Raw genomic sequence first — 24,078 nt, 5'->3', positions numbered from 1 at the left:
GCAGAAGAAATGACCCAATCTGGCCCACTTCCAAGTCCACTGCCATATGCTGTGAGCTCCCAGGGCAGAGAGGGACCCATGGGGAGAGGGGTGCTCAGAGAAGGTATCTGACAGAGGTTTAACCTCCAACAGCAGCCACAGCTCTGAAGGAAGGGCAAGAGCACAAAAACTGTTTAGAGAGTGAACAGTTCTGATTTATTTACTCATTCAACAAATATTCAGGAAGAGATCCCTATATTGTTTCAAATATTCACCTCATATGATTTTTCCCACTTATATGCCACTATCTTCCCCTAAAACCAGTTCTGTTGACTCTAAAGCTGTCACCTACAACTGATTTACAAAATATAGAGAACAATTAGAGAGACACTGGAATTTAAGAGAAGGCAATCAATGCATTACGGGTAATGGCTGGATATGTCGTCACATAGACGGCTGCATTTCAGTAAAGAAGAATGTATTCTAAAAAACACAATTTTCCTCATTTTCAGTTCAAAAGGGGTCCCTACAGGAGGGGGCTAGTGTAAAATGACACAACAGCAACATCGCAGCACCGCCATCATTCACAGGAAGACCACTCACCTTCCTGCAGACGCTCCTGGTGGGCGTCCTTGGCTTTTCTTTGCTGAATCTCCAACTGCTCTATCAACAACTTGTTTTCCTCTAAAACCAGTTCTGCTTGAGTCTGAAGCTGATGCCTACAATGGATTTACAGAATTAAATACCGCCATTCAGGTACTGAATGATTACAGAGACTCCGGAGTCTCAGAGAACGCAACTGATGTGTGGTAGGAAATGAACATCTGGATATGTTTCAATGCTAAATATGTTATTAACACAAATCCTGCCATTTGCATTAAGTTGGGGGAAAGGAGAGTCATGAGGTTGAATTATGTACTGCTTCAGTAACTTTTTAAAATGTAAAATTTCAAACATATACAAAAGCAGAGAGAAGAGGAGAATGAACTCCAAGTACACAACACCCAGCCTGAGCAATTACCAGATGGCCAGTCTTGGGTCATCTATAGAAACCTCCAATCCCCACACCCAGTGGATTGTTTTGAAGCCAGCATGAAATATTTTTAAAGAATTTAGAAAGTTTCCATTTTATTTAAAAAATACTCCCTTGTAATCAGTAGCATATTTGTCAAAAAACAATGACTTTGTTAGAAGCTTTTGAATGATTTCTTAAACTGTCCTGAGAGTCCCCAGCCTTAATTTCACACGAGCAGACCCTTTCCTTACAGACGGTTCAAAGTAAGTCCCAGCCCAGCTCAACCTTCATGATGGCAAATTCCAACTAGAGTGAGCTGAGGGGACCTTAGAAATGGCCTGGTTAGATGTTTGCCACCTAAAGTTCACTGTAAACCAGTAAATTAAATTTTACTGGTTTTTAACTGGTAAATTAAATTTTACCAGTTTAAATTTTCCACTTTAAACTCAAAAAATGACACAGAAGAAGGAGAGGAAAAAGATGAAAGTACCCTTTCGACAACATGCATGGACCTTGAGGGCATAATGCTGAGTGAAATAAGCCAGACAGAGAAAGACAAATACTGTATGATCTCATTTATATGTGAAATCTAAGAAAACCCAACCAAATTCACAGAGAAAGATCACTTTGTGGTTACCAGAGGTGGAAGGGTATGGGGAGGGGAACTGGATGAAGGTGGTCGAAAGACACAAACTGCCAGTTACAAGGTAAGCAAGCACTTAGGATGTAATGTACACCGTGAGGACTACAGCTAGCACTGTTGTATGGTGGATTTGAAAGGGCTTAAGAGAGTAGATCCTAAGGGTTCTGATCACAAGGAAAAAATACATATATATATTTTTTGGTATCTATATGAGGTGACAGATGTTAACTTATTGTGGTAATCATTTCACAATATATGTGAGTCAAATCATTATGCTATAACCCTAAACTTATACAGTGCTGTATGTTAATTATATCTCAATAAAACTGGAAAAAAAGATGACAGGAGTCAAACTACAGCAATTACTTCACTCCACTGGCTGTGCACTAGCTCCCTGGCACCCTGGCGGCATCCCGACAGCTACCCCGACCCATACAGGGAGGGGAGCTCACCCAGGCTGGTCAGCTCCAGCCTCCTTACTCCTGCCTCAAGCAGAGCAGCCCCACTGCGGTCTGTTTTACTTTTTGGACTTTCTTATAAGACTGACTTCCTTCCTTCCTTCCTCCTTCCCTTACTTTTTCCTTCCTTCTTTCCCTACCTCCTTCCTTCCTTCCCTTTTCCCCCTCCCTTCCTTCTTGAAATGAAAAGGATCCTCCATTTGCAAAAAACATTGAAAAACCTCAGATTTAGTTTAACACTCCCTCCCATTTTATAGGTAAAGAAACTGAGGTCCATTAAGCCTGAGGTCACCCAGCTGGTCAGGGGAAGTTAGGAAAAGAAATGTAGAGAGTTTAGTTGCAGCCCAGAAGTTCATTGAAAAATTATTCTCCTGAAACTCAGGAGGACGTTTCTACTGAACCAGGGAGTCGGTGTGCCCGAGTATGTGACAGGGAGCTACTGTGCCTCACACCTGTGCAGGGACAGGGAGCAGCTGCCAGGGAGGCACAGGGGAGGGCATAACTGTGAGGGGCTTCAGGGGTGGGAGATCTGCCTGTGGAGTGTGATGCTCCAGAGCCCCACCCTGCCCCAGCTGGAGGACAGTGAATGCAGAGAAGGGGCAGGCCGGCCAGCGGCCTCCACAGACACTGCTCAGACCTAACCGCGCCCCCCGCAGCACAGGCCACCACACTAGAGCAGGGAGCGGATTTCAAACCCCAATTAACACAGGATTGGGGAGCGCTGTGGGCACGTGGATTTGTCTTTCCTCCCTTCATTTTATTTGCTTACTTTTATTTTAAGGAAAAGTAAACAGGTTTGACCTGCAGCTACACACAAGGTTAGAGAAAGCATCTGAGGGTCCAGGTTCTCACGAGGGCTCCTGGAGGCACATGAGGCCGAGTGTAACTGACCTGCTTTCCAGGGCGCTATTCAAGGAGGGTTTGAGGGGAGACACACTAGGAACCCCGACAGAAGGAAATCCAAGTTCAGGAGGGGAGCTGCAGTGCACCAAGATCCAGCTGCTGCCCAGCCAGTCTCAACTAACACATGGGTGACCACAAAATCAGAGAGAACGGACCCGCTGGTAAGAATGCTATTGACCTGATTCCAAAGTTCTGGACGTCACATATGGAAAATATTTCATTTTTGTCAGTGATGTTAAGCCATTTAAAAAATACTAAATATAACATACCTACCCAAGGTGAAAAAGATATATCTGAATAGTTTTTGCTTTCTTAGTCTTGCCTGGATGTTGCCTTTAGACTTTCGAAGACATTTACTTTCTCGAATTCACTGAATAGGCATTTGTTGCTGCCGTGCTGGAGGAACAGGATGTGGCCCTGCCCTTGAGCAGCTCACAGAGGAGAAGAGGGAGAGAGACGTGGAGACACACAGGCAGGCACGGTGTGGCAGGTACCAGGACAGGGCGAGTTTAGGGCTACGTCAGAAACTGAGGGAAGGGAGCAATTAACTCAGGGAGAGCTACTGACCGGTGCCATCTGAGCAGGGCCCTAAGGGATGTGCAGAAGGGGCATTCCAGGGGAAGCAGCACGAGCACCAGGACGGAAGTCAGGCAACACTCAGCTGTCAAAGAACAGAAGGTCTGCATAGAAGGGGAGGGGCATTAACCCAGACTTTCTGTGCTGAAGCCCTGGGAGCCATCAGAGGGGTCCAAGAAAGGATGTGATTTGACAGGTTTGGGGGGGAAAAACACCCTAGAAAAAGACAACCTCAGAAAATAAGAATGGGGACAGCAAATATATTTCAGGTTTAAAAACCTATTTGGAATTTTTAAAGTAATCTTTAAAGTACAAGTTTAGAATAAATTACTCGGATTTCATTGTACCTTATTAATTTCTTAGGCTCTAAATATTTTAGTCTAAAAAAGAAACTGCATTGCTGATGTAGTCGCGTTTACTCCTATGACGACTGTTTTGCATTAGTAGAATACCAGAAACGCAACACCACTTGCCATTCCTCTCTGGTAACAGGACTACTCTTATTTAACTCCTGGTGCAATTCTTCATTTTCCTTCACCACTTCTTGGACTCGCATCCTAAACATTCTCATTTCCTCCTGAAATAAAATTTATGCAAATTGTAACACACACATACACACATATCTCCAGCTCTTAGCTCTAGTGCTGCTGCTGTGGCTGAAACCACACGTCGACAGCTTTTCAGCGAAGCCACACAGTAACAGCAGCCTGGAACGCGGTTCCAGCACCGAGCGCCTGCCCGCAAAGAGCTCACCGTCTGCGGGGAAAACACCCGAGACAACTGCACGCTGAGGACAAGGCACAAGGGACCTCGGGTTTTAAATATTCAACTCCCAATCTGATAACATTTTTCTCTAACTGCCAATACTTGACAAGATAAAAAGGGAGATAAAAAAAGCCGAGATGCCCATTAACACTGTAATTTTTCCTTTGTTTAAAGACTATGGAGGATAAATTGGAGCTTCTTAGATAAAAATAAGAACTTCTCATCCTAATTAAAGCCCATTTTGGTGGGAAAGGGGTTAGTTAGTGTGGGGATGGAGTCTTAATTTTGCCCTGTTACAAGCACGAGGAAGCCTCTCACTGAAAGTCGTCAGTCAGGACAGCCTCACCATCAGCAGCCGGTGGGCCAGGCTCAGTGTTCGTCTCCTAACACTGTTGGTGGCCTTTCTGCTGGGCCTCCTCCATCAGGCCTTTCTCAGCAGCCCGTGGCCAGCTTCAGTGTCTAGTGGTGACCTTCGGTGAGAATCTCAGGTGCCAATATTTATTCTGGGATGCTTCTAAATATTCTTCCCCCAGCTATCAGACATTTATGCTTACACCTGCTTAACGCAAAGCAACAATGCCAAGTGACTCTTCCTCACCTTTCTGCCCAGGCACACTCCCCACTTGCTGGCAGTCCACTGGCTCTTTAGAAGAGGGGTCAGGCAAACTCAAGCGTGCAGGCCAGCCGCCTGTTTTGCAAACAGAGTTTTATGGGGACTCGGCCATGCCCATTTATTTCCACCTTGTCTCTGGCTGCTTTCCTGCCACAATAGCAGAGACTGCATGGCCTGCAAAGCCTAAAATATTTCCTAAGTTGCCTTTTACAGAAAATGTTTCCTGACCCCTGTTTTAGAAGGAGCACCAAATTAGTAATTTTATTAATTATTTGGATTGATATTTCATCAATTCGTATAAGATTAATTCACTCTCTTAAAAAATTAAGTGTCTGACAGGAAGTCTAGAGAAAAGGTTCAAAACTGCATTACACGGGCCATGGACATGGAACATGATAACAAGAACAGGCTGGGTGACTCTTCTGGGATCGCAGAAAACCAACACTTCTCTCTCTGGATCCTTCCAATTTCAGAGATCTCTTTGGCCAATTAAATGAGGAACAGAGGTATGCAGCATGGAAGGGCATGGGACTTGTCTTCAACACCCGCACAGCCTTGGTCTCCTGTATAATTATAATGAGCTCTACTGCCAGGAGCCATTCCCATGAAACAGAGCTGAACAAGGCAGAAATGAATAAAAACCTCACTGCTTCCAACAGCTCCATAATTGGACTTCCCAGAGGTTAGCTCTTCCTAGAATTCCTAGAATTCTGCCTAGAACATCCCTGTCCTGCTACCTTCCCCTGTCTGCCCAAATGTCCCTTCTAACAGTGTTTGCAGCTACAGAGCACCAGGAAAGGCGCCTCCCACTGCGGCCTTCTCTGCACCCCAAGATCCCAGCCCACGCGGGGCTGCCTGTCTGGGAAACCATGGTTTCCAATGCAGCACTGCCCCGATCCTCATCCCTCCCCCATCTATCCCTGCCCACGTCCCCTGCCCCACTCATCACCCACTCCCCTGCCTACCTTCTGCCTTCTTTCCGCCTTCCTTTGTCCACCCTGGCCCCCCCCTTCCTTTGACAAACATTTAAGTACCTACTAGGTGTTGCACATACCTACCTTCAAAATGTTTCTTCCAAGTTTGAATCGGTCTTATTTTTTATAAACCTTTTCTCTCCTGAGAGATTTGCCAGCCTACCTTATTTTTTATAAACCTTTTCTCTCCTGAGAGATTTGCCAGCCTACCTGGAAGGAGGCATTGAGCTCGTCCTTCTCTTTCATTCTGTCTTCATAAGCCAGCAACAAGGGTGACAGGTACTTTATATCCAACTGAACATAATGGAATAAAAAAGGTTAATATATTTATTTCTTACACCTAAACACAATCAGCAAATTTTTTAAAAGGTAATAAAATACACTTAATTTGGAATAGTTTTTATTAGCTATTCAAATATAGCCCAGAAAACATGGGCCTGAAATTACACAACTTTCACTTACCAACCAGGGCGGTGCAGGGCCCTTTGACGGGAGGCCTTCAATATTTAAACTCTAAGAACAAAACAAATAGTGAAGACAAATGAAACTACACTTCCTCTGAAATTTCAAGCCATAGATATTCCTAATCTAGACGATGCAATCTATGCATCTATATGTATGTATATATGCATGTTTGTATACATATGAGAAAAATTTCTTCTGAAATGTTTGAGTAATTTGCAGATATTATGCCCTTTTTCTTCTAAATACTTCAGTATATATTTCCTAGAAACAAAAACATTCATTTACTTAACCATAGTACTAACATGAAAATCAAGAAATCATCGATACAATACTATATTCTAATCTACAGATTATCTTCAAATTTTGCCTCTTTTTGCCCATTTTCTATGAGTTTAACTTTTTTTTTTTAGGTTCCACTGAAGTAATACTATTCAGTATTTGTCTTGCTTTGTCTGCCTTATTTCACCAAGTATAACACCCTCCAGCTTCATCCATGTTGTCACAAATGGCAGGATTACCTTATTTTTAAAGGCTGAATAATATCCCATTTTGTATATACATATATAATATAAATGCAAATCATCTATACACATATATCATAAATCATTTATATATCATAAATCATATATATCTCACATTTTCTTTATTCATTCATTGGTCAATGGACACATAGGTTGCTCCCATACATTAGGTAATGTGAGTAATGCTGCAATGAACAGGGCAGTACAGACATCTTTTCGAGATAGTGATTTCAGTTCCTTCAGAAGTGGGATTGCTAAATCATATGGTAGTTCTACTTTTAATTTCCTGAGGAACTACCATACTGTTTTCCATAGTAGCTGAACCAATTCATATTCTCACCTGCAATGCACAAGGGTTCCCTTTTCTCCATATCCTCACCAGCATTTGTTTGTCTTTTTGATAATAAACTCTCTCTGTGGTTTTGATTTGCATTTCCCTGATGATTAGTAATGCTAAGCTCCTTTTCATGTACGTGGTTGGCCATTTATATGTCTTCTTTGGAAAAAAGTCTACTCAGGTCCTTTGCCCAATTTTAAAATTGGGTTATTTGTTTTTGTGCTATTGAGTTGTATGAGTTCCTTGTATATTTTGGATATCATCAGATATGTGGTTTGCAAATATTCTCTCCCATTTCATAGGGTGCCTTTCCATTTTGTTCATAGTTAACTTTGCTGTGTAGAAGATTTTTATTTTGGTGTAGTCCCATTTGTTTATTTTTGCTTTTGTTGCCTTTGCTTTTGGTGTCAAATCCAAAGAATCATTGCCAAGGCCAATGTCAAAGAGTTTTATGGTTTCAGGTCTTATGTTCAAGTTCCTAATCCATTTTGAGTTGATTTTTGTCTATGGTGTAAGACAGGGGTTCAGTTTAATTCTTCTGCATGAGGATATCCAATTTTCCCAACATGGGTTATTGAAGAGACTCTCCTCTCTCCATTGTATATTCTTGGCTCCTTTATCAAAAATAAATTGACCATATATACATGGGTTTATTTCTTGGCTCTCTACTCTGTTCCACTGATCTATGTGTCTGTTTTTATGCCAATACCATACTGTTTTGATTACTGTAGCTTTGTAATACAGTTTGAAATCAGCAGGTGTGATGCCTCCAGTTTTGCATTTTCTCAAGATTGCTTTGGCTAGTCAGGGTCTTTTGTGATTCCATATGTATTTTAGGATTGTTTTATCTATTTCTGTTAAAAATGCCATTGGGATTTTGTTAGGGATTGCACTGAATCTGTAGATCACTTTGGGTAGTATGGACATTTTAACAATATTAATTCTTCCAATCCATGACAAATGGAATATCTTTCCATTTATTTGTGTCTTCAATTTCTTTCATCAATGTTTGATAGTTTTCCATATACAGATCTTTCATCTCTTTAGTTAAATTTATTCCTAAGTATTTTATTCTTTTTGATGCTATTGTAAATGGGATTGTTTTCTTAATATCTCTTTCCAATAGTCTGTTGTTAGCATATAGAAACACAACTTATTTTTGTATATTGATTTTGTATCCTGCAACTTTACTGAATTTGTTTATTAGTTCTAACGGTTTTTTGGTGGAGTCTTTAGGGTTTTCTATAATGTAATATCATGTCATCAGCAAACAGAGATAATTTTACTTCTTCCTTTCCGATTTGCATGCCTTTTACATCTTTTTCTTGCCTAACTGCTCTGGCTAGGACTTCCAGTACTATGTTGAATAAAATGGTGAGAATGGGCATCCTTGTCTTATTTCTGATTTTAGAGGAGAAGCTTTCACCTTTTCACTGTTGAGTATGATGTCAGCTGTGAGCTTGTCATATATGGCTTTTGTTATGTTGACATATGTTCCTGCTATACCCCATTGAGTTTTTATCATGAAAGGATGCTGAATGTTGTCAAATGCTTTTTCTGCATCTACTGAGATGATCATATGATTTTTATTCTTCATTTAATGTGGTGTATCACATTGACTGATTTGCATATGTTGAACCATTCTTGCATCCCAGGAATAAATCACACTTGATTGTGGTGTATGATCCTTTTACTGTACTGTTGAATTCAGTCTGCTAATATTTTGTTAAGGATTTTTGCATCTCTGTTCATCAGGGATATTGGACTGTAATTTTCTTTTCTTGTAGTGTTCTTGTCTGGCTTTGGCATCAGGGTAACGCTGGTTTTGTAAAATGAGTTTGGAAGTGTTCCTTCTCTTCAATTTTTTTGAAGAATTTGAGAAAGATTAAAATGTTTGGCAGAACTCACCAGTGAAGCCATCTGGTCTTGGACTTTTCTTCGTTAGTAGGTTTTTGATTACTGATTCAATCTCCTTACTAGTAACTGCTCTGTTCAGATTTTCTATTTCTTTACGATTCAGTCTTGGTAGGTTGTAGGTTTCTAGAAATTTATCCATTTCTTCTAGGTTATCTAATTTTTTGGCTTATGATTGTTCACAGTAGTTTCTTATGATCCTTAGTATTTTTGTCTTCTTGTAGCGTCTCCTCTTTCATCTCTAATTTTATCGAGTCTTTTTTTTTTCTTAGTCTAGCTAAAGGTTGGTTAATTTTATCTTTTCAAAAAACCAATTCTTAGTTTCATTGATGTATTCTATTGCCTTTTTCATTTCATTTATTTCCACTCTGATTTTTATTTTATTCCTTCTACTAACTTTGGGCTTACTTCCAAAGTGCTTCTTTTTATAGTTCCTTGAGGTATAAACTTAGGTTGCTTGAGATTTTCCTTTTTTCTTAATGTTGGTTGTTTATTGCTATAAACTTCCCTCTTAGAACTGCTCTTGCTGCATCCCGTAACTTTTGGTATGTCGTGCTTCCATTTTTCATTTGTATCAAAGTATTTTTTGATTTCTCTTTTGATTTCTTCCTTGACCCTGGCTGTTCAGTAGCATATTGTTCAATCTCCATATATCTGTGAATTTTCCAGTTTTCTTCTTGCAATTGATTTCTAGTTTTATACATTGTGGTCAGAAAAGATGCTTGATATGATTCCAATCTTCTTAAATTTATTAAGACTCGTTTTGTGGCCTAACATATGATCTATCCTGGAGACTGTTCCCTGTTTACTTGAGAACAAAGTGTATTCTGCTGCTGTTGGATGGAAAGTTCTGTATATATCTGTTAGGTCCATCTGCTCTAACATGTAGTTTAAGTCCAATAGCTCCTTATTGATTTTCTGTCTGGATGATCTATCTATTGTTGAAAGTGGGGTACTAAAGTCCCCTACTATTATTGCTGTCTATTTCTCTCTTCAGTTAATATTTGCTTTTTATATTCAGGTGCTCTGATGCTGGGTGCATAAATGTTTACAATTGTTATATTCTTTTGATGAACTGACTCTTTAATCATTATATAATAACCTTCTTTGTTTCTCATTACAGTTTTGGCTTAAAGTCTATTTTGTCTGATATAAGTATAGCTACCCCTGCTTTCTTTTGGCTTCCATGTGCATGGAATATCTTTTCCCATCCCCTCACTTTCGGTCTTTGTGTGTCCTTACAGCTGAAGTGAATCTTCTGTAGGCAGCATATAGTTGGGTCTTGTTTTTTTACCCATTCTGCCACTCCGTCTTTTGACTGAAGAATTTAGCCCCTTCATTTAAAGTAATTATTCATAGGTATGGACACATTATCGCCACTTTGTTCGTTTGCTGGCTGTTTTATACTCCCTTTGTTCCTTTCCTCTTCTCTTACTCTCTTCCTCTGTGATTTGATGATTTGCTGTAGTGGTGTGCTTTGATTTCTTTCTCTTTCTCTTTTGCGTTATCTACTATAGGTTTTTGCTTTGTAATTACCACGAAGGTTACATAAAATATCTTCTAGTTATATTGGTCTATTTTAAGCTGATAACAACTTAACTCTGAGCACATACAAAAGCTCTACATTTTTACACCCCCACACATATTTGTTTTTGATGTCACAACTTACATCTTTTTATACTGTATATCCATTAACCAATTATTGCAGTTATTTTGAATGCTTTTATCTTCAACCTTCATACTAGAGTTATAAGTGATTTACCTGCCACCATTACAATATTGGAGTATGTTGAATTTAATTATATATTTACCTTTAGAAGTGAGTTTTATACTTTCATATGATTTTGTTACTAATTAGTGCTCTTTCTTTTCAGCTTGAAGAACTTCCCTTAACATTTCTTGTAAGGCCAGTCTGCTAGTGATGAACTCCTTCAGGTTTTGTTTGTCTGGGAAACACTTTTTCTCTCTTTCAATTCTGAAGGACAACTTTACTAGGTAAAGTATTCTTGGTTGGCAGATTTTTTTCTCTCAGCACTTTAAATATATCATCCTACTCCCTTGTGGCCTGCAAAGTTTCTGCTGAAAAATCCACTTACAGTCTTACGGGAGTTCCCTTATATGTAAAAAATTTTGTTTCCCTTGCTGCTTTTAAGATTCTCTCCTGTTTTTAACTGTTGACAGTTCAACGGTAATGCGTCTGGTGTGGGTCTCTTCAAAATTCCTGGATCTGAATGTTCTTTCCCTAGGTTAGGGAAGTTTTCAGCCATTATTTCTTTGAATAAGCGTTCTGTCCCTTTCTCGCTTCTCCTTCTGAGACCTCTATGATGCGTGTATTAGTCTACCTGACGTTGCTCCACAAATCCCCTAGGCTCTCTTTGCTCTTTCTCATTCCCTGCTTCTTTTGCTCCTCTGACTGGATAAACTCCACTGCCCTGTCTTTGAGCTCACTGATCCCTTCTTCCACCTGCTCCAGCCTGCTGTGGAACCCCTCTATTGAATTTTTCAGTTCAGTTATTGCATTCTTCAACTTGGTGATTTCTGCTGGGTACTTTTTAATATTTTCTGCCTCTTTGTTGAAATTCTCACTTGTTCATGCACTGCTTTCCTGACCTTGGGGAACATCTCTATGACTGCTATTGTGAACTCTCTATTAAGCTTACTTTATTGAGTAAATCACTTATCTCCATTTCATTCAGACTGGCTTCTGGAGATTTATTTTGTTCTTTTGTTCGGAATACACTCTCCTTTTTCTTCATTTTCCTTGACCCTGTGTGTTGGTTTCTGAGCATTAGATGAAACAGCCACCTCTCCCGGTCTTGGCAGAATGGTCTCTTACAGGAGGTGAATCTCATCAATCAGCCGGGCCCAAGCTCCTGGCTACCCCTCAAACCTCTGTGACCGTCCCAGCCACTGTCCTTGTGCTCAGTGGCTCCCGGTAGTTGAGGGTGTACCAGGACCCACCAGTGTCCCAACGAGGGGGACTGCAGTCAGCACCTAGATGCAGGCTGATTAGAAGCCAGACTCGCAGGCAGCAGCTGGGAAAGTACATAGTTAAACTCCTTCCAGGGAAAAAGTGGGAGATGGTCGTTTTTGTCTGCTCCCTGTGCTGAGCACAGGTGTTCAGCCTTGGCGGGGTGGGGGCTGGGTGTGTTCCTGTGCCCGTTTAAAAACTGCTTCTTTGTTTGCTGTAGTCCTGTGTGGGACTCATGAATACAAGCTCCATTGGCCATCAGAGCTAGGTGATTTGGGGGCCCATAAAAACTAGTCTGCTTTCTTTTTAAAATTTGTGCACTGACAAACCACAGCTGTAAACTTGAGGAACAGGACTGAGAATGGAGCAGCTGACATGGATTTTCATCTTTTACTTTATATAAACTTCTGTACTATCCCAATATTTTTACAAAGAGCCTTTATTGCCTGTTATGAGAAAGGAGGGAAGGAAGGAAGGGAGGGAGGGGGGCAAAGAGGGAGGGAGGGAGAGAAGAAAACAGCAAGGTCCCAAGAAAGACTGTGCTTTGTACGTATCTGTTTTATACCAAATTACAATAAATATGAACCCCCTCAGGATTGGAAATCAATTCAACAGAAAAGCTTAAAACATCTGAAAACTGATTTTTCTTAATTGGAAACATTACCTCTTCCTTGGATAAAGGCCTGAACTTTGTTTGATATCTACTCAGTTCTACATTCAAACGATGGACAGTCATTTTCAACCCATCATTTTCATCCACCAGATCTTGAGCTTGTTTTCTTAGATAAAGTAATTCAGGCACAGCAACTACTGGAAAAAAATTAATATTATACTATAAGAACTTGTATCAAATTGATTAAGATTTTATATAAAGTGCTAATCATCTGCCCTTTTTTTCCCTTTTAGGCTCACAGAGGCAGTGAATGACAGATATATAGGTATAAATGAATAAAAGTTATTAAATTTTTTAACATTGAATCGTCAACACTGTTTTGGAAGTTTTTGCATGTATAATTAAGGTAAAACAAAAATTTTAGATTGGAAAGTGTGGGGGATCAGAATTGGCCACCCCAAAATCTGCCTCTGGCATGAGGATTATTTTGGGCTGGTTACTTTTAAAAACTACAGACACAGGAAAAGCTCTGAAAACCAAATAAAAATAGAAGTTATCCTTTGTAAGAGAGATTTACATTTGTAAGGGAAATCTCCATTTGTAAAGGTATCTCCCTCTCTGTACCAGGGAGAGGGAGGATGACCTTATCTCTAGAAACTCTTATCAATGTGCAAGGCGAGGACTTAAATCTGCATAATAACCTTACTCTTTTTACTGTGCTTTTCTGGTAATCTCCCATAACTGACTCCCCTCACCCCCAATATCCTCCTTTGTCCTCAGCTGAAGACGGTATATAAGGTGAGAGCTTCTGCCATTTTGGCGAGTTACCCAGTTTCTCCTGGGTCTTTCCCATGTATACATGTTATAAAGTCTTGTTTGATTTTCTCTTGTTATTCTGTCTCATGTCAATTTAATTCATAGCCCAGCCAGAGGACCTAGAGTGGGTAGAGGAAATGTCTTCCTCCCCTACAAAAGGAAAAGTCATTGTTTCCAATAATATATAAATATTTGCCTTGCAAACCATACCCAGTAAATGAAAAAATTATTAGAACTAATAACTTCCCACATAATAGCAAAGTCCTATTAGAAAACATAACAAAATTGATCCCATAAAGCAACAGCACAAATAATATAAAGTATCTAGATATAAATGTGCCTAAGATAAGAAATATGCAGGGTCTATATGAAGAAAACTACATCACCTTTGTTAAGGCCATAATATTAGTCTTATACAAATAGATAAATGTAGAGAGAAAACATTAGTGAATATTTATATAACCTTAGAGGTACAAAGGACTTGACACCCAGGGCGTAAGTCATGAAAGAAAAACATCCTATAGATTTAGTTGAATTATCAACACACTGAGAAAATATTACATACATGACAAGGGCTAAAATCCTTAATATGTAAAGAACTCCTACAAATCAATAAGAAAAAGCCAAGTATCTCAATTTAAAGTGGGAAAATCTATAAAAGAGAAAAAACCTGCAAAGATATGAAAAAAATATTCAAGTTCATCAATAATAAGAGAAATACAAATTAAAATGGGATTCCTTTTTTCCCCTATCAAATTAGCAAAGAAAATATAATCCTCATCATTGGTAAGTATGGGGTGAAAGAGGCACTTTTATATGTTGCTCATAGGGATAAAAACTACATGAAATATATGTAAGTTACTTTGCTAAGCATCAAGTTCCAGAAAAAGTACTGGAATTTCTTTAGCATAACAATAATAATGATATAGCACATGAAATCAAATGTCAAGTTTAAGGATATAATGAAAGAAGCTTAAATATTATAATACAAAATATCAACATTAATATTAACAAATATTACAACATAAAATATTAACTCTCAAAATAAATAAGAAAATGAGTGAAGTCTGTTCCTTTAAGAAAAGAACTGTGCAGCTGTCCCCACCTTCCTGAGAGGATGCTTTCTCAGCCTCTTTCAGCTTTCCTTTTTCTTTTTCCATTTTCTTAAGTTTTAATTGTAGTTCTTTCATTGCTTGTTTTATTATGTTAAGTTCAAGAGTAAGGGTTTGATTTGCATTGTTTAGATGCAAATTTTCTTCTTTTAATTCCTCAAGCTTTTCTTTGGTTATTTCTATACATCTTTGACGTTTTCTACCAGTTACATCTGAAAAGATATAGGGAGAAAGCTTTAAAGTATTAATTGACATTTACAATTTTACATCAAAACTATACGAGACTTTATTTGAAAAACCATGTGAGCAACTACTTCATGTCAGGCCTCATGCCACGTTCTTCGGTCCCTGGAAAGACAGTGGCCTGTACAGAACAGAGTGAGCTGTCCGATGAGAGTCCAGGGGGCGACAGGAGGAGAAGTGACAGCGGGGAGGCCCCTGCATATCATAACACGCAGAGTGAAGTTTTATCCTGCAGGCCACCAGGAGCCAGAAGGGCTTTTAGGCAGAGGTGTAAACATGAAGAGGCTCTAATCTCAGACAAATCCCTCAGGCCAGCAGTAAAGAAAGTGAACTGGAACGAGGCCCAGCCCAGAGGCACAGAGGCCATCTGAAGGCTCTGAGGGGCAGCCCTAGAGCGGGGACAGAGAGGAAGGGACATACGAGAGAAGGATTCAGGGACTAAAATCTGACAGGGCTCAACGGCTGACTGGGTGTGGGCAGTGAGGGAGGGTCAAGTCAAGGATGAGCCCCAAGATCTGCGGTTGGGAAGACACTCAGCCAGACACAGAGCACAAGTGTGTGGGGAGGTAAGCTCAGCTTAGGACACAGGCACAAAGCTCTGAGGGCACTCAGCTGGAGAGGCCGAGGAGCCAGCAGCAGGTGGGCAGTACCTGAGGGCCCCAGGGAGAGGAGAAAGCAGAGGCCACAAAGGATTCTAAGAGGGAACAAGAAGAAAGGTTGCAGAAAAACAAGGAGCAACGTTCCACAGGGAGATGTGCTCAGGGAGGTCAAAGGAGACAAGAACGACAATGGGCTCCCGGCTAGGGCACGCCTCCACGGCGGGGGGGGGGGGGGGGGGGGCCCAAGCAGAGCTTCTATAGGCAGACAAGGGCGGAGGGCTGGTGGCTCCAGAGAGCGGATCCGGCCACGCCCCAGGGGGCAGGCGAGGGCTAGGGAGGGGGCCAGGGGCTCCAGATAGCCTCCCCCGACCCCAGATACACGCATATCCTATCCTAGAACACGAAAGGAAAGGCTAAGAAATGAGGGACTCCACAACTGCACTGAGAACAAGAGGGAACCACGAGGAATCCCAGAAAGAAAACAGTTGAGACTAGACTGAAGATGGAACGTGGGGCCTAAAATATGCCAGGAGAGGTCAGCTAGAAAAGGTGGGAGTGCTTCCAGGGACATGCCTTGCTGCCCTGGCAGGTAGTGGGACATGAAGTGGCCTAGAAATGACTGATGACGTGTCCACTTAGGCACCAGATGGGAGTAGCAAGCGCTCAGCCTCCCAGGGCCAGGCAGGCGACAGCAGAGATGCATGCCCCTTGCCAGGCAGCACACAGGCCCTGAGGTCAGAGAGGCAGGGCAGGCCCAGGGGGCTGGAGAAACCTAGGAGGAAGAAGGGCCCCACAGCCCCTGGCTGGCCACATACCCTGCCTGTCCCCATCAATCACTGGAGACAGGCTGTATGCTGGCAGCCTGGCTGGTTTCCCCCTTTGAGCAGCCTGCAGTAAGCAGATACAGCATCCCCAGGCAGACCACCAGGGCTTCTCAAGGACCAAGGTGGGCACACCACCAAGAACCATCAAGTATCTGAGTTCAGAGAAGCACCAAAGTCAAAGAACAGGAGAGAGTGGCTCCTGCACAAACTACCAGATTTTGGAATGAGTATAGTTAAGATTCTCAGAGAAACACTTGTCAATACTTCATGGAAATCGTGGAAATGAGCATTACGATTAATAACATAAGTTCAAAGGATGGGCTGAGTAGCAGAACACATACAAGGATGAATGGGCCTGTGGGCGGAAGCTGGAGGCCCAGCCATCTCCCACAGTATAGCACCAGAACGCCAAGACAGAACGGGTGAACGTGAAATCAGTCCCACATGGGGGACAGGCTTAACCCACCATGGAAGCTATGAAGCTCCTCAAACTGTGGAGGAGAGAGTACCCCAGAAAGCATCTCTGAACCTCAAGCTGGGCTCCCAGCGCCTGAGCAGAGCCCTCATCTGCACATGCCCATTCCACAGGCCCACCTTCTCCACGCTCACCCGCCAGGGATCTGAGCACACCCGCGGGACACACAGCCACCACCCAGTCTTTGAGTGTTTGGACCCTCTCTTGAGGCAAAAGTGGAGGTTCAACAATTGCTGCCTCTTCCCAAGTCCAGGAATGGGACAGAGGCAAGGCCTTGATAGGAAACAAAGTGACCTTTATTTTAGATGCAATGATTCTGATTTATTTTATAGAACTATAAGCTTCTCAATCATAATGCAATTCAAAAGGAAAATACCTGGGGAGGGGGGAGGTTTTTCACATAATGGTGGTTTTCCATCCTAGGGAAGAAAAAACACGAGAGGAATGAGTTAGGAGTTGTAGCATCTTCTCAAGTGGACTGACACAAGCAGCGAGTCCTGTCTGAGCTGTCTTCCCGCCTTTTTCCCTCTGAGTTCAGTCACTGTCTTTACATGCAGGTCCCAGGAGTGACAGGCCACCAGGTCACATTCAACAGCCTGTGACATGGCTCCAGGTGCTGAGCAGAGATGCACAAAGCAAGCTCTGACCAGGTCTTTTCTCCTTAGGATATGCAAAAGACCCCACAGACTGCAGAGAAGAATGAAAAGAATAAGAAAAGAATGCAAGATCTAGCTTTTCAACCCAAAACTTAGAGGAAAGGGAAGGCTTTGAACTTTTGTTAATTTTTCCATTACAGATCAGTCTGATATTAAGTTTCTAATTTCTGCTGTAAAAGTAGATAAGGTTATACATTAACTCTACTGAGAAATGTTTAATTTTTAAATTCCCATGACATTGCACAATTAAACACTTAAGTCAGAACTGTTTCTATGTTTGCAATGCTTCTTCATGTTTTTAAAGTATTCAAAAAGAAACATTCGATGGGAAAGAACGCTTAAGGGAAGTTTTCCCCCCCACGATGCACAAAAGTTGCTTAAAAATTATGGTGGAAATAATAATAAATATATTGAGAAAAGCAGTTTTTAAAAAACTAGCCTTACCTTTAAATTCAGAACAGAATGTTTACCGTCTGATTAAAAAAAAAAAAGAGAGAAAACTTTTTAAAACTTTTGACAGCTCAGAAGAGTACAATCATAGGAACTCACGTTCTACAGATGAGCTAAACAAAGCCCGGGGCAGGCGGGACAGCCTTCGCAAGGTCACGTGGCCAGCTGGTCCCGGAGCCAGGCAGCGAGCCTGACTCAGCTCCTCACCTCTCTCCATGCCGCTCACTCCCGAGCACCTTCAGTGGCTCACGGGATTGCAGAACCAAGGCCAAACTCCACAGTGACTCTGAGCCCCGCCTTTCCAACACTGCCCATCCCGCGCTCTCTCCACATGCGTCCCACCCACCATCCCCAAAGCCACTAGGGCTTGCCTCCTCTCTGCCCACCCTGCCTGGAAGTAGCATCGACTTGGTCAGAAAAGTAGCTGTCCCTGAAGCGAAACGCCTCGACGAGACAGAGGAGGACACAGCTCGCCCAGGTCTTCATTTCCAATTGACCAACACACATTTGTAATTAAGGAACTCCATAAGGAGGGTGATCTTGGGCCCCAGTTTGCCTGTAGCCTGTGTGGCGGTGAAAAGTTGAATATCCGGGTTGCTTTTAACTTTCCACAATTAATTTGCAGAGCAGAAATAACTGGCTGAAAATAAATTAGAAACAAATGTGCAAAAAATAGAAAAAAAACCTATACAGTTCAGAAAAACAGGAAAAAAAATGCTTAAAGATACATACAAGATTGTAAATCTACTTCCTGGTTCACTACAATTACCAATATTTGAACAACTCATCACTGAAGAGCTTATTCTTGACCAAAATGTCATCTTTTTTATTTATTTAGTGAAGATCAGCCCCAAGCTAACAATGCCAATCCTCCTCTTTTTGCTGAGGAAGATTGGCCCTGGGTTAACATCTGTGCCCATCTTCCTCTATGTTTTATGGGACGCCGCCACAGTACGGCCTGACAAGCGGTGCATTGGTGCATGCCTGGGATCCGAACCCAGGCTGCTAGCAGCGGAGCACGCGCACTTCACCACTACGCCACCGGGCCGGCCCCCAAAAAGTCATCTTGATCCACTATTTTTAACCAACTGCTTTCGATCAAGTGTTCTGGGGCAGCCTGGATGGGCATCTGATGAAATCCTAGCCAGTCCTTCTGAGGGCAGCCTAATGAAACCTCTCTCTGCCGCCTTCTTCAAGGGGCAGACAACATTAACTGCTCTCCGGGTCTTTGAACGCGCCTCCAGGGCCCGCCTCAGCACCCAGACTGCACTGCACCACCTGCACGTCCTCCCCCGCCTCTGGAATATGAATGGAGGGGCCTATGGCTCCATCATTTCTGGCACACAGTAGGTACTGAATAAATTTCTGATGAGCAAATGTTTAAACTGATACAAAAAGAAAGAATTTACATTCTCAATAACTCTTATACAACAGTCTTGATTTGGTATCCTTCAATGCTACATCAGATCCACTGCCTTCCATATTTAGTGGAATCTTCTGTCTGCCTTAAATTCTTCTCAAAACAAGGTTGGGGCGGGGCAGGGGACTAAATGAAGAACAATGGAGAAATGCTGACAGAAGGTGCATGATGGGTACACGGGAGTTCATTTTACTATTCTCCCTACTTTTGCACATATTTGAAAATTACCATAATAAAAAATTTTTAAAGGGAAATTTACCTATTTTGCCAAAGAAAATAAATAATGATCTCTATTTTTTTTTGGTGAGGAAGACTGTCCCTGAGCATCTGTGCCCATCTTCCTCTACTTTACATGGGACACCACCACACTGTGGCTTGATAAGCTGTGTGCAGGTCCACATCCAGGATCCGAACCTGCAAACCCCGGGCCACGGAAGCAGAGCGTACAAACTTAACCGCTATGCCACTGGCCGGACCCCATGATCTCTATTTTATCTTAGTCATCAACTTTTCAGAAAAAGAACCTGATGGCGACTAAACTCAGAATTTACATCACCCCAAGTTCACTTTGGTACTTAATATATATGCAGTTCACTTGGCTCTGTGTATATATTTTATTTCCTGTTTTCTCATTTATCATTTCTCAAAGAGATTTCCAGAGTCCTCACCCTTCTCATTTCTACAGTCTGTAGGGGCAGGTGGTACAAATGATTAAAATCACCGCAAAGGTCTCCTATATCAGACACACTGCATTTGAAATGCCATGCTAGATACTATCCCAATCTTTATAGAAAGAAAATTCACACGACATGAACACATTCTTCTGTCAAAAATTCTAATAATACAGATAAATCAAAATGGCCTCATGACCACAAACCTTCCAAGAGGTAACCATGGTTATCAGTTGGGTATGCTTTCTTTCAGAGATTTCTGAACAAATAAAGAGTCAAACATACACACAACCCCACGTCCCACCCCCTTTCACACGTCCATATATAACAGATATTAGATGGTGGGGAGGGAGAAAAGCATGTACAAAGGCCCAGGGGCAGGACAGAACATCATGCAGTCAAGGAAATAAAAGAACACCTGAGCGGCTGGAGAATGGTCAGCAGGGGCAGGCCCGGCAGGTGTTGCCGGGGAGCCACTGAAGAGATGCAGGTAAAAGGGTGTAAGGGTGCACGGGGGCAGGCGGGGACACTACCAGATGAGTGTTTTGGAAAGATTGCTCTGGCTGTTACCACGGTGCCAAAACCTCGTGGGCACTCCATATGTATACATATATCTGCGGGCTGAGTGAACGAATGGATGGAATGAAATAGCAGGCAGCTGGCTAAACGGGGCTATATGAGCCAGGAGAAGAAACCTGGGTGTAACACACAATAAGTGGTACTGGAAGCAGGAGGGCAGGCGTGAGTGCTTACAAGAGTAGAGAGAAGGGCCTAGACTGGGCCTTGGGGAAGCCCAGCATTTAATGGCCAGGCAGAAGAAGGTGAGCTGGCATAGGAGATGGAGAGGGGCCCCAGAGCGGGGGGAAACGGCAAGAGCGAGGTGTCCTGAAGCCCAGGGAGAGAGTACTGTGAGACAGCAGGAGCAATCACCTGTGGGGGGCGCTCCGGACAAGCCAGATACACCACCCCCTGTATGCAGGTCACTGGTCTCCGGGAGCAATGGAGGCAGAGCCAGACCAGGGTGGGTGGAGGAGACATTGTCAGATGAGAGGAGGGAGATGGGGTGCAGAGATCTGAGTTTTGACAAATTTGGCTGTGGAAAAGAAAGAGAAAGTGTTGGGGGAGGGCACTATCAGGAGCAAAGAAGGGAGGGGGCCGACGTCCATGAGTGAGAATTCGGCAGTCCTGACCAAGGGATTGGAACCTCGTCTAAGGACTTCAGCATCTGGTTTTCTTGGTGGGGTGTTGCTAGAGCGTGGAGTGGGGCATCAGGCTCGCAGAGCTAATGGCTTCAGCCTTTAGAGGAGAATGATCAGCCAGCAGTTATGGAAGGCGCTGCGCTCCACACGTGTGACGGAATTTAATCCTTATGATAATGTGATGAGAGGCGCCCTCAGAATGACAGAAGTGGGTTAAGTAGCTTAGCCAGGCCTCTCATCACCCGGAAATGAGTCGAGAACCAAACCACTGAAAGCCAGGGTTTCTGACGTGTTGTCCAAGGATCGCCCCCATCACACTCTCCAAGGTGCTTGTTAAAAACACAGACCTCTAGGGGGCCCGGCCCCATGGCCGAGTGGTTCAAGTTCCACACACTCTGCTTCAGCAGCCTGGGTTTGTGGGTTCAGATCCCAGGCGTGGACCTACTCCACTCATCAGCCATGCTGTGGCAGTGTTCCACATACAAAATAGAGGAAGACTGGCACGAATGTTAGCTCAGGGCTAATCCTCTTCACCAAAAGAAAAAAAAAGCCCCCCCAAAAAAACACAGACATCTGGGCCCCAGCCTTGAGCCACTGAATTAGGATGCGGGGTGGGTGTAGGGCCCTTGTCATAAGTGCCCAGAGGTTTTTAAAGCCCACCACAACCCAAAAACCACTGCAGGAGCTGCGCTCCGTCCCACCACCTGTGCTCCAAGTTCACGTCACCAAGTGTGCCAGTTATCACTGCCTCTCGGCCCCAGACCCACCTTCACTGCCTGCTTGTGTCACAGTACTTCTACCTTGCCAGGTGGCACAATGATAAGCCTCGTCAGTAGAGGGCGCTGGAGAGATGCTGGAGGAGGAAGGGGCTAGGCTTCCTCATTCCAGTGCTGTCTTCCTCCCTCCTTCCCCTTTTCTAGGCAGCCAGCAGCACTTCCCCATGGGTGCCTTCTCCTGGCCTTCCCTGGAGAGGGCAGCTTCCCAGCAAGTTCTGTGAGCACAACACCTCAGATGACTTCACCAGCCAGGGGGCCCCGGCTGCACCCTCTCCAACGTCTGCCTCTCGGCCTTGGTGATCCTCCAAACGTGCTTCTTCCCCTGGGTGCTCTATGTCAACTGTAGAGGGAGCGGCCGTTCCCTCTATGTTCTTTAGACTTCTCTCCACGCCTTAGTGGGCAATGCTGTTACAGTTACTAATTCTTTATATTAAACTGCCCCTGTTCAAATCACCATGTGCTCTGTCTCCTGATTGGATTCTGACTGATATATGATGCATCAGGGAGCAGGCAACACAACATCAGAAAACGGATGAACATGTATGACCACAGGGAGATATTCAGGATGTGTCGTAAGATAAAAAAAAAAAGGCAGGTAACAAATTAATGTATACACAATCTGAATTGTTAAAATTACTTAACTAGGGGACTATAATTATGTGTATTTAACTTTATATATTTCTGCATTTCAGCTTTTTTTTTCTTTACAGTGAAAAAATATTACTTCTATAATTAAAGAAGAGATACACTTTTTACATGAATTTAATATTCACATAGATTTCCCTACAGGGATAACATATGCCACCTAACCAACTGGTGTTTTCTGGCCCAGGTATTACTAGGCTGTCATTCTGTTTTCCAATCAGTCACCTTGTCAAGTGGTTTATACAGAGTCTCCCCGAGGCCAAACAACTCTGAGGGTCCTGATGAAGCAGTTACTGGTGCCCACTGTATGCCAGGCTCTCTTTCTCTCTTCTCAACATCAGCTGCCTCTTAGGAGACTGAAAAGTGTTCCCTACCTTTGCTATAATGCGCTGAATTCTCACTGCGCCAAACCAAGTATGCGAAGATGGCTGGTCATACAGTTATAGAGCTGTATTATAACACGTCCATGCACTCATTCACCCGACAAACCTTCAGTGACAGTGCACTGTGGCCCGGCCCTGCCCCAGGTGCTGGAGATGGCATGGTGAACAAGACAGATGCCTCCCGCCTTCACTCCGTGGAGCCCACTGTGCGCCAGCCCCGTGCAGCACCAGACTCTGGGAACCGAGGGGGAGAGTGTGTGCAGCTGCAGAGCCCGGGCCATCACCCTCCTCCCCAGGTGTCCTCTCACAGCTGACGGCTGACAAAATGCTCACAGTGAGCACCTCGTACTTTAAAGACAACCTACCATCCAGGCAATTGACGGTGGAATAAATTATCACTAGTGAAAACAAAACTCAGGAATATTCCTACTTATAATCACGAAACCACAGGATGGAGATCCGATGGCTATATGTTCCCCCAAATTAGCCATTATTTATTGCCATAAAATGCTTTTATGTTAAAAAAATTTTTTTTTACCTTTTTCTTGTGTACGCTGTGGTCTAAGAGGTGAGCCTGGAAACCCATCTTGCTCAGAAATATTTCCCTCATCTTCACTGTCCACCTCATGTGACAATGGAACCTTTTCACAAAAGACAAAGGAACAAACGTGATAAATGCTATCTGTGTCAAATTTCCTCACAACAGACTCAAATGTCTCATTCCATACCTTCTCCACTGCTGTCTCCCTCTCTGAGACACAAGAGACGACACCTGACAGGGCTGGATGAAACCTCAGGTCCCTCAGGTCCCCCTGCCCAGTGGTAAAGGCAACGCCATGCAAATTACGCCTAGGCCATCAAGAACTTCACATCCCACCCATGCTGCTGGGCAGCTTTCCTTCCTCACTCCTGCCAGGGACCGACACAGGAAAAGGGGCTGCCTCTGGCCTGCTCTGCACAGCTCCCAATACCCCTACCCTGGTACTGCTGCTGTGTTCTTCATCCCCACTTGGGACAAGAGCGGCTGAGCTGCCCTGTGAGCACTCTCATCCAGGCAACAAT

The 24,078-nt window shown here is 43.1% G+C and overlaps 1 protein-coding gene across 1 annotated transcript in view; it reads right to left on the bottom strand.

Annotated features, from left to right (window-relative positions):
* The window catches only part of CEP89 (centrosomal protein 89), a 76,762-nt gene that overhangs the window by 32,453 nt on the left and 20,231 nt on the right, over positions 1-24,078 (bottom strand). Inside the window, exons 5-13 of the mRNA XM_087421844.1 lie at positions 23,555-23,657; positions 17,917-17,945; positions 17,193-17,235; positions 14,669-14,887; positions 12,799-12,941; positions 6,389-6,439; positions 6,137-6,220; positions 4,048-4,151; positions 583-698 (exon numbers count right to left, since the gene is read on the bottom strand). Coding sequence (XP_087277970.1) covers positions 583-698; positions 4,048-4,151; positions 6,137-6,220; positions 6,389-6,439; positions 12,799-12,941; positions 14,669-14,887; positions 17,193-17,235; positions 17,917-17,945; positions 23,555-23,657 — 892 coding nt within the window. The remainder of the gene's footprint in view (positions 1-582; positions 699-4,047; positions 4,152-6,136; positions 6,221-6,388; positions 6,440-12,798; positions 12,942-14,668; positions 14,888-17,192; positions 17,236-17,916; positions 17,946-23,554; positions 23,658-24,078) is intronic.

This window comes from Ceratotherium simum, chromosome 33 (genome assembly GCF_057802395.1).
Source record: "Ceratotherium simum simum isolate JZ-2026a chromosome 33, ASM5780239v1, whole genome shotgun sequence".
Lineage (NCBI taxonomy): Eukaryota > Metazoa > Chordata > Mammalia > Perissodactyla > Rhinocerotidae > Ceratotherium > Ceratotherium simum.
This window is presented reverse-complemented; position numbering and strand designations above follow the sequence as displayed.